We start from the raw sequence: 14681 nt of genomic DNA, 5'->3' as shown, positions 1-14681 counted from the left end.
ACCATTTGCTGGTTAAAAATAGGTCTCCTGTTTAAAAATTGGCATAACATATTCTCAGGACAGCCAGTATAGAATGTGTTCTACATTTTATTGTGAAAATTACCAGTAGCTATCAAGATTATTTTAAAAAATAGTTCCATGACTGATATTTTGTAATTGTTGAACTCACATATTCTTTTATTCAGTGGCTTTACTTCCATAATGGAAAAGTACATTTTATTTGTGACATCTAGAATTATGAATAAAGATGGAATTAATAGGTAAATTATAGTTTTTCCTTTAAGATGATTTGAGTTTCATCAGGGAAGGTAACCTTAGAATGCTGAAGTGCAGCTGGAATAAACGAACTATTTTACTTCTTTCATAAAGATTGCAATATATGCAAATTTGAATTCAGAGATGATCACACATGTGTTTTGAGTGATGGAGAAGTGAAAGAGTATTTAAAATGTAACTGCTTAATTTCACATTTATTTAATGATGCTTCCAAAGTAACTGTTCTCCTTCACTGCCATCTCCCTAAGTATACACATACAGTGTTCAATGGTTTCTTTGAAATCTAATCCTTAAAGCTGGATTCCTCGCTTAATAAGATATACTCGATCAGTCCTGGTTTATTATATGATTTTTGACACTTGTCACCTAGACTGACCTCTCTGTACAGCTTATCTTCACCTTTGTCTCTCTTCCTCCCTTACAGAATCCCAAGGACTGCAGCAAAGCCAGGAAGCTAGTATGTAATATCAACAAAGGCTGTGGCTATGGCTGTCAACTCCATCATGTGGTCTACTGCTTCATGATTGCATATGGCACCCAGAGAACACTCATTTTGGAATCTCAGAATTGGCGCTATGCCACTGGTGGATGGGAAACTGTGTTTAGACCTGTAAGCGAGACCTGTACAGACAGATCTGGCATCTCCACTGGACACTGGTCAGGTAAGAACCTTGCATAGCATTTCACATCTGTGGTTAAAGTTGCCACGTAACCAAATTGTCAGATTTCTAGGTACAACTTTATGGCTCACAGTCATCTTTTTCTCTGGACCCAGGAATGCTATATATTATCCAGATAAAATCTAGAATGATACTTTATTTAAGAAGTGTTTTATGATTGGTTTCATTTCTGATGTTCATTTTTATCTAGATTTATCAAAATCACTAGGTTTTTTCAAGGAATGTTAATTTATTATTTTAATGATGATGCTGATATACCTTCCATCTTTTAGGGTGCTTTCACATTATTGAACTCATATGATCCTTCTAATTATCCTGTAAGGTAGACCAGTGATTCTCAAACTTGAGCATGTATGAGAACCACCTGGAAGGCTTGTTAAAACACTAGCTTCTATTTCAGTAGATCTGGGGGTAGAGCCTGAGAATTTGTGCTTCTGACAAAATTTCCAGGTCCAGGGACCATGCTTTGACAACCATTGAGGCAGACCATGCAGAGACCTTTATCTACATTTTACAGTTGAGGACACTGAAGCCTAATTTGTTTATGTGATTTTAATTTTATTTAGGAAACATTTGATGAGGAATAATGTGGTTAAGGTACTATGCTAGGCTTTATAAGAAATACAAAGATCAGCAAGAAATTTCCTTCTCTCTAAGAATGTAGTGATGGAGTAGAATATAGTTTTTCACCGCTAGTCTATTATTGTTCTTTCTACAGTAATGATCTTTAAACAAGATCCAAAGTTTGGCTACATTTGTTAAAATCCTGGCTTTATCATTTTGTAATTTTGGGCAAGTTATTTAACCTAGGCCTTAGTTTCCTCATCAGTAAAATGAGAAGTAATAATTTACTTACTCTTTGAGTACTTGTTGGTAGGATTAAACAACTACTACTTGTTGGTAGGATTAAATAAAATAATATATGTAATACATTTTAGCACAGTACCTTATATATGAGTTCTAGTAATTGTTAGCTGTCATTAGCCTTATTCATTGAGCAAATATGCATTAAGTGCCTACAGTGTGCAGATACTGAACTAAATGATTAGGTTAAATGGCAAGCAAGATAATACACTCTCTTTGCACTCACATCTTGTGGGAAGTCAAACGTTTCTTCAAAGACTAGAGGCATTTCAGTAAGTACAATTTCTCCTGCAGCTGAGCACCTTTTTACACAAGATATGGAATAAAGAGCTATGTCATTAGCAAAGTGAGTAACCTTAGTTGTTTGTTTCTTTTTGCCTCCTTTGGAAAGTATCACGTAATACCTGACTCTTCACGGAAGTGTCCAGAAAGTTGCTATATAAAAGGTCCTATATGGGTTTAAAGTATATCTTGTGAGTTTTGTCTTCCTTAGGATGATTTAGGATGCTTATTCTATTTATCAACATATCGTTTTCTTTGCAAACCTTTTCAGGTTTTAAATTGGACCTCTTTCTGAATCTAGAACCTAGCTGTGCTAATTTACTTTTGAGATTACATCTTCCATTGACCTGGTCTGTAGTTTACAGGTGCTGTAAACGAATTAGGTATTAAGGTTAGGAAAAGACAAGAAAAGCAATTCTGTCAGGCTCACTGCAGGTAACTTTTTCATTTTGTGGACTTATTTCAGTTTTGAGCTTCTTTGATTGTGGAAGTGTATAGGCAGAGTAAGGCAAGATTCTTCTTGTGTTTCACTATTTCTAGGAGAGGCAGTTGGGTGGTAGTCAGTTAATAGAAAAGTGAAAAGCTGGTCTCACTAGACTTAACACATTTAATGTAGAGTTTGGCCCTGCCTATATGCTACGCTTAGTTGTTTGGTTTGTTTGATTTTTAATTCTTCCTCATATATTTTATAGTCTTTAGTGTCAACTACAGGATATGAAGATTAAAAAGTTTGAATTTGAAATATTCAGCATTTCTTAATGTTACAATTAAACAGGTTCTAGAAATAATCCTTCTTTTATTTACATGAAATTTAAAGCCTAATAGATAGTAAATGATTCATCCAGGATCATAGAGCTTATAAATACAGAATTCTGTTTAGTACATTTACTTCCACCTACCTCCTGTTTAAGTCCTTCCCAATAAATTCATACCAAAAACCTTACCTAGCAGAATAATATTAGAGGCAAAGCAACTGTCCTGAATGTCTAGGAACTAAATAAAATGTGTAACTTTAATATCATTACATTCCTTCATCCCTCATCCAACTTTTTTTTGTTGAAGTATAGTTGATATACAATATTATATTGGTTTCAAGTATATAACATAGTGATTCTACAGTTTTCTACATTATTAAATGCTCACCCCAACTAGTGTAGTTACTACCTGTCAATATAGAAAGATGTTACAGAATTACTGACTATATTCTCTATGCTGTACTTACATCTCAATGACTAATTTATATTATGATTGAGATATAGTGCCTCTTTTTCCCCTTCACCTATTTCACCCACCCACCACAACTCCCCACACCCCCTTGGTAACCACCAGCCACTTCTAAGTGTCCATGAGTCTGTTGCTGTTTTGTTGATTTTGTTTTTAGATTCCACATATAAGTGAAATTGTGTGATATTTGCCTTTCTCTGCCTGGCTTATTTCACTTAGCATAATATCCTCTAGTTCTATCAGTGCTGTCATAAATGGCTGGGTTTCTTTCTTTTTTTATGGCTAAATAATATTCCATTTTATGTATGTACATTTTTATCCATTCATCTATTGATGGATGTGTTGGTTGCTTCCATATCTTGACTACTGTAAATAATTTGATAATAAACATAGGAGTGCATATATCTTTTTGGATCAGAGATTTTGTTTTATTTGGGTAAATTCCTAGAAGTGGAATTACTAGGTTGTATGCTATTTCTATTTTTAGTTCTTTGAGGAACCTCCATACTACTTCCCATAGTGACTGCTCCAATTTGTATTCCTACCAACAGTGTAGGAGGGCTCCCTTTTCTCCACATCCTTGCAAGCACTTATTAATTCTTGTGTTTTGGAAAGTGGCCATTCTGACAGGTGTGAGGTGATATCTCATTGTCCCATCCAGTAACTTTTTCCAAACCTTCTATATAATTTTCAGTGCTGAACAGGTATCAATGGTATTTCCTTCTTAATCATTTGCAGTCCCTGATTAAAGAAGTCATTTTATCATTGTAGCACAGAATAATTTTAATTAAATAGATCTTTCTTTTATAACTTTCCAGTTATACAATGCAAGCATTGTATAAAATCATGTTTTTCTTCATGCTAATGAATTAAACTGTGTGGACACCTTTAATTAATTAAAGTAATAATTATTTTCTATATGTTTTCAGAACTCATCATACCTAAAATAATTTAGATGCTAATCTTGTATCCAAAAGAAGGAAGAGATTTACATTTGAGCTTAGAATATTTTTATTTTTATTTAAAGTATGGTTGTCATCCACTTCTGTTTTTGTTTATATTTATTATCTGTATATATACCTTTTAGAGAAACTAACCTATTTCTAGAATTAGAGAAAACAGAATTAATTTTAATCCTGTAGTTAGCCATAAATCAACTACATCTGTTATTGTTCTGACTTGTACAGAGAATCTTGGGTTATATCCCTTGGCAACACTGCCATGAAATTATTATTGTTCATATATACTTGACATGATGTGCCTGCAAGTGAAATTTAGTGATTCCTATTCATATCTGTCACTAGTACAGGAATTACTGTACACATGTGACCTTTCAATAGCTAAATCATATCTTGTTGTGGGCTGAGTTCTGTTTTTCTCTTTCATTATTTTGTATATATGTATGAAACCATACCCTTTGATAAGTAGTTTAGTTAAGTGAAATAAAATATAGAAAACTGTGTTTCCAGTTAAAAAAATCTTTCCCATCACCTGTATGTGTCATGTCTATTCTAAAGTTGTTGATGAAATGATTAATTTATTTTTCTATATTACAAAATATTTCCTAAACCCAAACTAACTATATATATTAGGCCTGATTTTTCCAAGTAGATTTCTTATAGTGATTCAGAATGGAAATCTTGGTATTTAATGGTTTGAAGTAGCTTTTGACAATTACTGATCTGTTTTTTTTAAGTATTTGACTATTTTAGTCAATTATGATGACCAGCATCCACAGTGCTTTTCTAAGTGATACAGATACTCTTGGATAGATGACATAGCAATAGAGAACCTCAACCATTCAAACTCAATTCTCCACTGTCTTTTCCATTCTAAAAACTGAACATTCTCTGAGATTTGCAGATTAAACTTCCTTAGCTGTTTTGTATTTCCTTTTCTTGTCCTTTCCCCATGGTCTTAATAAACTAACTGAATTAATTAATTTAGTCAATCTACCTGGAGAATTTTCATTTAAATGAAAATAAAGAAACTGTAAATATAATAAAATCGATGCCCTAGAGGTGCCTGATTTAAGTACATGTTAAGGTAGATTGCCATTTGCTATATTTACTTATCTAAACTGGTGTCTAAATGGTTACCTTCTCTCCATATGGCATTTCAAAAAAGCTTTTGGTCAAAGAGTTTTATTCAGCATCTTTATATGGAGATAGCCTTAAAATACAAGTAATTTAATAAAAGTGCTTGCCATGTAACAGGCACCATGCGGGTCTACATGAAGAAGACAAGACAGTCCCTGCCCTGTGAGGGGCAGTCTAGAAGGAAAGGCAGACAATTGGATGAACTATTAAAATGTACTGTGTTATGTGTATGTTGATGGTAATCTGAAGCACATATCTAAGACGTATTTGGGATTCTTCTGGAGGAAGTGATTTTTAAGGTAAGACCCAAAGAATGACAAGGAGTCCACCAGGTAGATATTTGGTAGAGAATTCTGTCAGCGTGCACAACATGTGGAAAGACAAGCAAGAGAGCATGACGTCATGGGGGAACTAGAAGTATTTCATTGTAAAGTTTGAATATTGAGAGACTAGTGTTTGTTTTGAAAACACGATTCACTTACAGGGTTGTTCGGATAGTTGTGTGATTTTGTTTCTCCTTAAAACCAGCAGATTTTAAGTCAAGAGTCAAAGCTCTTTTTTTGTTTTTGCTTCAGAGAGTGGGAAAATTATAAGTTAATTTGCTTTCAACTGGCTCTTAGTATTATTCAGGAACCATTAAATTCTTTTTCTAATTAAATTTTTGGTAAATTTAACAAACTGTTGGTAAATTTTTAAAGTAACAGTACCAAAAACTCCTAATACCCAGAAAAAGCCAACATGTTTTTATTAAAAACATTTCTGTAATATATTTTTCCTGCATTTTAAAATTTGAGTACGCTCAATAAAACAACAACTTTGCATTAACATTTATTACTTATACAAAGAGAATAGGAAGGTAATTCAATCTTCTAGCTTGGTTGATAAATTTTATTCCACTTTCACTGAGATAAAATTGGCATATAACGTTGTATTACTTTAAGGTATGTTATATGATTTGATATATGCAAAAAGATTACTGCAACAAATTTAGTTAACATTCATCACCTCACATAGTTTTCTCTTGCAATGAATTTATCTTTTATCTGGAAGTTTGAACCTTTGGCCACCTTTATACTTTTCCCTGATCCCTCCCCGCCTCAGGTAACCACCAATCTGTTCTCCATTTTAATTAGTTTAGATTTTTTTAGATTATGCATATAAGTGAGATCATATAATGTTTGTCTCTCACTGACTGAGTTATTTCACATAGCATAACACCCTCAGGGTCCATCTATGTTTTTGCTAATGGCAAAATTTCCTTCTTTCTTATGACCAAATAATATTCCATTGTATGCATATACCATATTTTCTTTATCCATTCATACATCGATAGACACTTAGGTTGTTTCCATTGTCTTGATTATGTAAACAATGCTGTAATGAACATGTGGATGCCGATATCTCTTCAAGGTAGTGATTTCATTTCCTTTGGATATATATGCAGAAGTGGAATTGCTGGATCTTCCATTGAATGTTTTAAGCAAAACTCTCACGTCAAAAGGAAAATCTTTAACAAGCAGGGCACAAATTAAATTATACTTTAAAATTTTCCTGTGAAACTAGTATTTTTAACATTTAAAAAACTACTAAGATGTCTATTGGAATCATCTAAACATTCTAGCCAGCTTATATCGTTAATAATGGCTGATCCCAGCTAGACTGATTGATAAACTAATAAAGTAGTTGAGAATCTACAGGCATACTATACCTATTAGGATAGGCTTTGGATATGCTTCTATGAAGCATTTTTACAGTAATATTTTCAACCTTTAGTGACTGAGTAATAGCAGCTTGAAATTAGTGCATATTTAGATCCTTTATTCTGCAAAACCATCATGATTTCTATGTATAGGTAATGTGAGGAAGAGGAAAGGGTACTGGACTGTGAGTTTGATACCAGTTGTTTTTAGCTTTCTGAACTTTTGTCAATTAATTATAGCTTCTGAACCTCAGTTTAGCTCTAAAAGCACTCTCATGATACTCTCAGTACCTACCTTCCTTATCCATTTTTATAGGTCTTTAATCACAAGGGAAAATTATTAAGAACTATAAAAGATGTTAAGGTAATTTTCACATAGTTTATTTTCATTGTCTGTGTTTGGCCCCCAAATTTTAAAATACAAATACGATAGTAGAATATATATTAATATATAAGTTACCTGCAACAACAGGAAAGTTATCCTTTTACTTTTAAGATGAAAATTAAGCCTTTACAAGAGCTTCATACACAGTTTTCCCCTTTTAAAAATATAAAGTTAAATGGAAAAATTGAAAGAGATCCTGAAAGGAGAAATAACTTCTGAAAATAACTTCTTAATGCTAAGGTATAGCTGTGCTTAATAAACCTACCACTTAATCATCATAAAATTCTGGACCAGGCAAAGAGTTTCTCTGCTGCTACCTTAAGCCTCCATTGGTTCTCAGTACTTTTTCTATACCCACATACCTGAGATAGAAGGTATATTCCCACCTGTAACAGTGGTTCACTGTATTTAATGATTTAAAAACTGGCTGTGTTTTAGGGGAAAGGGGTGGAGGTACAGTGAGATTTGGAGAGTGTGTTGGCATATATAGTGAAAAGTTAGCTATTCCTGCTTTAAGATTCTAATAGGTCTCTCTTCCCTATACCTCACACCTTTGAGAATTACTGACCTAAGCAAGTATCATTACAGGTACATAGGACTTTGTTTCATCCTGTATGAGCCTTTTGCTTTGCTATTCGTGGTCTGTAAAAGAAAGATCTTTGTTTCAGAATGTAAAATACCAACTAGTATATATGTATGTCTCAGAAGAACTCAGAACTGCTTTTCACTATGACATCTCCTTTATCTTCAACTTTCCACTTAAGGAACTAGAAAGAAGTCTATGGTTTCTCATTTATAAATAAGAAAAATAGAAAATAGGAGAATAGGAGACTGAAGCTTTGTCCACACAGCAGCCTTGCCCAGAATGAGCCCAACTCTTAAATACAATTATATAGGTATTTATTTCCATATTTATCATATATACTTCTCAAATTGAGTTATGAGTAAACCTGGGGAAAGTGAGCCAGACATTTACAAACTGCCAGGATAAACATAGTACGTTTTCCTGTACTGTCAATTTTATTTGCTGGTATGTAAGTTAAATTATTTGCAAATATTAAAACAAGAAGGATTTATTAATGGTATAAAGTGAAAAATATATACCTTCAAACTTCAGCCTATTAATTTAGGCCAAACTTCATACCCTCAGTAATATAAGTTTACATCCTCTGCTACTGGGAGCATTTTGGTAGAAAACTTTAAGAAGCACATTCTGTATTTTTAGCTATTTATTTTATCTTGAAGGAGACCTCAGATGGCAGCAGGGCCTATGTGTTCTGGATTGTTTACCTAATGTGAAACCCTAGACCAGAGCACAATAAATGCAATAAAAGAAACATAAAACCTGCCTCTCCAGAATCCTGGTCCAAATTTCAAACTACTAACTTAGAAGCTGTATGAGACACTTAAATTTTTTTTTAATTTTTAAAATTTACTAAATTGTAAATTTTATTTTTTTACAAAATAATTTATTGCTGGGAATGAATCTTTTCAGCAATACATTCTGCCCTTTTATAGACAAAGTTGTGGCAGAATGAGTTCAGAGATAAAAAGAGGTATGGTTTAGGAAGTAACAATACATAATTAGCATCAAAGTCATTGTTGAGTGTAAACAAGTTCATTGGAGAAATTTTTGAAAAATCCTCTTAAGTCTATTTAGAACCTATCCAAGGTTGCTGGAGCTAGAAATAGCATCCAGGTGTTCTTATTTCTTGCAGGATATATGGGCCACATGGCCTTGATACTTGCTTCAGAAATTATTAGTGTTTATGTAAATACTGATATACCTTTTATGTTACAAGTGTGTTCCTTAAAGATTTGCTATAAATTGAATTATTACAAATCAAGTCATGTTTTAAACATTCTAGTGGAACTATGTAAAGAATTCCCAAAATCCTTCCATAAAGTAAAGAATATGTTTTCTGATATGAGTTAGGAGTCCCCTGATTATTGCTCGTTTTCCCTCCCTTCCTCTCTTTCTTCCCTCCCTTCCTCTCTTCCCTCCCCTCTCTATTCCTTTCTTTCCCTCACGCACTCTACCACCCTTTCTCTCTCTATTTCTCTCTGCCCCTCCTTCTGTTCCTTCCTTCCTTCCTTCCTTCCTTCCTTTTTCAAATGTTTGGGTTTTTCTGTTTTCCTGAAGCACACCTATGATAAGTCTTCCATGTTGTCACATTTGGCTTTTGATTCAAACATCAAAGCATATAAAAGGAGGAATGCAGTCGTTCAGTAGCATTTTGATAAAGAGACTTACTTGTTCAAAGCGTGTAGATTACATGTAAGTTTTGAATGATTCTGCAAATAAGATAATTGTGGAAATGCTAAAGAAAGTTAAGAATGCCTCTAGCCTTTTTGGTTATTTTTATGTGCCAGAGCTCTGGGCATGCTGTAACTCTGGAATTTCCTTATCTTTCTTCCTTAGGTTTGTATAAATTATGGGCTGATTCCATAGAATAGTAAATAATAATGGTTGATGATCTTTAGTGGAATTTTACATATCCTTTTTATCTCTCCAAAAGGATGTTGCTCAGTAAGAAAGATCAATAGAGGTTTATACATTAAGTAGCAGTATATAAAATATGTTTTATATATATGTAATTTATTTCAGTAACAGACTTTCCTTCTCACACATTTTCCTTACCTTTAGCAGAAGGTCAAAAACAAATTACAGCATTGAAACATCCCTAGCTGGTACTTTGGGATCAGGATTCTCCTGTTTTGCTTCCTAAAATGCAAGGTATAAAAATATTCCTGGCAGTATTGAAAAGGATTTGAGTTGAGTTCCCCACCTTTTCCTAAAGAGATGTTCCTTTTGATTCAATCAAAGTTTGATCTACTAATAAGTAGCCTTTAAACAAATAGTTGATTTTCTCAAAAGATAGAATAATTAGAATTACTATAATTCTTGTTGAAAAGTCTGATGTCCAACTTTATTTTTTTTAAGTACAACTGTTAAATGAATACTGTATATTTATTTAGGTATTCATATAAAAGTGATATTTATATTTACAATATTTTTTACTAGAAAGTTTCTTTAAAAAAGTGGATTACCACATAAACAGGGAAGTGTACATTAGTCATCAAGTGAACATTTGAGTATTTCTAGATGCTATGGGGGATATAAAGATAAATACGACCCAGTCTCTGCCCTTCGGGAACTTATACTGTGTTAAGACTCATAGATCCATACATGTAACAAAGATAGAATGTGTTAAGTGTCAAAGACAGGTATGAGTTCTGTGGGTCATCAGAAGATACATAAACTGTTCTGACTGAAAATATTAAAGGCATCACTGGGAGCATAAATTGAGCATTTATAAAATGAGGAAAGGCATCGTCTACGAGGATAGATCACTGTCATTGATTTGGAAACAGAACTTATTAGCTGTGTGACTTTAGTGTCCCAGGACCTTCCTTAATACCTGTTCTTTGTTATGAGAATTCAAAGTGATAATGTATTTGATGCCACTTTATGTGTTACAAATGACCCTATGTGTGGTTGTTAACACTTTAGTCTTACAGGAAGAAAGCAAAATACAATAATAGCATAACTGGGTTATGGTATTCAGTAAGGCTTCTTTTTAGAAACTTTAACAACCAACATTAATGAAACTGAGAATAATATGATGACTTTTTGTGAAGCTCATTCAGAAATGTAAATAAGAGAAGAGATAAAATTATGATGGAGAAACAAGGTGAAGATGATTATCCCCTTTGCTCATTTCCCACAGAGAGCCAGCTTTAGCTCCCCAGCATCCCCAGCCCATGTGAGGGTCATTCTCCACTTCTCTTGGGTATTATTTAGATTGCCTAGAAAAATCCCAGCATCTAAACTGATTAGGCATCAGAAATATGCTCCTGTCAAGGAAAGTTGACCAGTTTCCCTTAGTTTGGGGACTGGGTTGCCTTCTTAGCTAGAGCCAGCACTGACCACAGTCAGGGAACCTTCCTGACAAAGCAGTTAGTCTTCAGTTAGTGCTTTACATTCCAGGCTCATAGGATGGTGATTTTGGGAGGGAGGAGAGGACTTGGAATAAAACATGCTATCTTAGAACTCTAATATATAGGTAATATTAAAAAAATAAGAATTCCTGTGAAAGTTCTAATTCATGGGAGCTATGTCAAAATTAATCTTACGAATCTGAACGTACCCCTGGTGTTAATTTCCAAGTGACCTGCCTAAAAGTGGAGCTAGGCTTCACCAAAGAAATTTTTTTTAAAACACTAACAATGGAACTGAACAAATCTGAGGATGTAAATTTTAAAAATACATGAAAAGTAAGGGCCATCCTGCTTGTGCCTATCTGTTAACTAGATGGAACTACATGTGCCAAGACCAGCAGAGATTATGTTAGGTAAACAACTCAAAATATAGTATTGAAGCATTGTCAGCATGCTCCTCTCCTCTCTAGTTTTTGGGCATCAAATTATATTTGAATCTATTTTCATTCTGGGAGAGTATAGTGTATTTAGTAAGATGTGTCTAGGTGTAGATTGGAATAAACCAGCCTAGTACACTCTAATGGGATTGTAATGTATGATGGAAAAAGCAATTAATAAAAGGTAATCACCAGCATTTTCCTTTCTCTGCTGCCACTGGCCACTTTGCTGTGTCCACTGGAATTTGACAGTAAACAGTAGGAATTACAGAGGAAGCTGGTTTAGTAGCTGCTTCTGCTGCTATCTTTGGCCAACCTTGATCCATGTAGTTTAGAATATCCAAAAATAGGATAGGATTGGCTAAGGTAGACATTACACTCTGTGTCCCTTCTTTCTAGATTATATCCAATATCAACCATAGGGCAATACAAATTGAGATTTTTAAATCTATAGAACTATCCATCTGCATCCTTTGGAAATGTGTAGCCATTAGTACCTGGACTGAGTTCAGAGGATTAGGTAGCCTATTAAGAAAATGATATCTGCATTTTAAAAGTGATGTGATATCTTTATTTCAGAGGAAAGATTATTTTATAGCTTGCCATGTATGACCATCCATCTTAAAGGTGTTGGGGGAGCTTTGTGTATTTTCCTTGGTCCTTGTCCCCACCACACAAAGAACTGAAGGGCAGAGACACAGTAGTGAAGCAGAGTAAAAGTTACTTAGAGAGAAAAGAAGTGCAGCAGGCAACCTCAGTGAGGAGAGATGCCCTGAAAGGTTGGAGAGAGGAAGTTTAAGATTAAAAGGTTACACACTTAGAAAGTGTGGACGACCTCAGAGAGACAAGTACTCGGAAAGGTTGAGGGTTCCCCCTTCTAAGGATTCTTTAGGAATGTGACTAAGGCCTAGGGGTGCAGACCTGTTAAGGGGTCTTTGAATACTTAGAATTAACTTAACACAAGGAACTTCCTGCTCTGATTTCTCCCTGGGATGACGGAGTCTTGATCCAGAAGCATATCAAACAGACTGCCTGCCCAGCCCCCCAAGGTGGGCTGAGTTATTGTCTGTTTGCTGAAGAGTCTAAGTTAAGAATCTTACTTCTTAACTTCTTCGGTATTAAAATACAATCTTTAAGATGGAATCCTTCCTGCCTTTTACTGTGTTGTTTTAGGCTGGGCCCGCATGCTAAATTAGTTGCCTATGTTGCAAACTACTTGATTAGGGCTGGTAGGAGAAAAAAAACCAGCATATATGTAAAGTTAAAAAATAAGCTAGGCCTGTATGATTAACATAATAAAGACATGGGCTATGCTGAGGTACCCTCCTTTATCTGGGAAATATTCAAACATTCCAGGCCAAGTTGCTTTTGGCTTTTTGAGCTTTAATTTATTAACTTTGGGTCTTTTTAGTGGACTTTCCTGGCCTTTTTCTCTTTCCACCCCATTCATATCTATTTTCCCGCCTAACAAAGGTATTTGTATTATACATGGCCAATAGTACAATTTTATTGTACATATGTGTCATGATTTATATATTCCTTCATTAGATGTTTAAATCATTTCACATTTTTGTTTTGTAAACATTGATGTAATAAATATCTTTGTGCATGTCTCCTTATGCATATGTGTTTCTCTAAAGCAGTCATTCTCAAACTTTTTTACATCATACCATATGTTAAAAGATATCTTTGAGACAGGGACTATGGGTGTAGTCAGAGTAGGGTGAGGGCCTCTAGAAAAAGCAAGGCAGGATATTTACAGTCAAAGCAGTGTAACTACATGCAAGGAAACCCCCTACCAAAACTCTGTGTTAAACATTAAGCTCGAGTCATTCTTCAGTGAGATCAGTTGTTACTCCCCAGATCAAGGAAAGTAGCCCATGTTTTTATTAGGCTAGTCATTTAGCATGCTAAAAGGGACTTAATGTCTCATCAAGGACAAACATCCTACAACCACTTTTAACAAGTCCACACTCAAAGCCCTTTATCAGTTCCCCCAAATCCTTAACTGCCTATAAATCCCCTAGATAACACACACACACCCAGCTCTCTTTTCCCCTTCTGGCGTGAGTCAGGAGTTCTGTCCTCTCACTGCATCTCTCAATAAAAGCCTCTTCCTGGGTCTCCTACCTTGGGTGTTTGCTAAGTTCATTCTTCCACTCCGCAAACAAGAATCCCAGCATCATCTTTACTGCCCATATTATTACCTGAGGGGTGGTGGTGTATGGTAAAGGTACAGAAATCTCTATGGCAGTGTGTTGCAAACAAATCTTATTCTCTAAAAAAGGGGCTAGCAAACTGTGGTCCTCAGCCAAACTCAACCCACTGCCTATTTTTGTAAATGAAGTTTTACTAGAACAGAGCCATTCCTGTGTGTTAACATACTGTCAATGACTGCTTTCATCCTGAGATGGGGCAGATACATGGGACAAGCATCATGATTAACTTTTCCTGCCTATGATGAAAAATGATGAGATATAAACAGTATAGTAAGAACAGGAGGGACCCCATCTTAACGCTAAGATTCTATTTTAAAAAGCAGAGAGTTGAGAAGTAAGATTCCTAACATAATCTCTGGTAATCAGACAATAACCCAACAGCCTACTTTAAAGCAGGGCAGGCAGTCTTAACTGATATGTCCCCACTGCTTGAGGGTAACCACTATCCTGGAGAAGAACAGGATAAATAAATCTTTTGTGTTGGGTTTATTTAGCAGAATTACCTGGAGGACTGATAATAAAGGAAAGGAGACATGGTGTCTCTCACCAGAGATAAGCATCTTGAGACCACGAA

General features: G+C 34.7%; 1 protein-coding gene across 17 annotated transcripts in view; it reads left to right on the top strand.

Moving 5' to 3' along the window:
- The window catches only part of FUT8 (fucosyltransferase 8), a 379544-nt gene that overhangs the window by 306713 nt on the left and 58150 nt on the right, over window positions 1–14681 (top strand). For all 17 annotated transcript variants that reach the window (XM_073242251.1, XM_037006150.2, XM_073242247.1 and 14 more), the window contains one exon: window positions 701–938. In XM_073242251.1, coding sequence (XP_073098352.1) covers window positions 701–938 — 238 coding nt within the window. The remainder of the gene's footprint in view (window positions 1–700; window positions 939–14681) is intronic.

The sequence above is a fragment of the Manis javanica genome, chromosome 8 (genome assembly GCF_040802235.1).
Source record: "Manis javanica isolate MJ-LG chromosome 8, MJ_LKY, whole genome shotgun sequence".
Taxonomy (NCBI): domain Eukaryota; kingdom Metazoa; phylum Chordata; class Mammalia; order Pholidota; family Manidae; genus Manis; species Manis javanica.
Note: the sequence above shows the minus strand (reverse complement) of the source record. Positions and strands in the feature narration are given on the sequence as shown.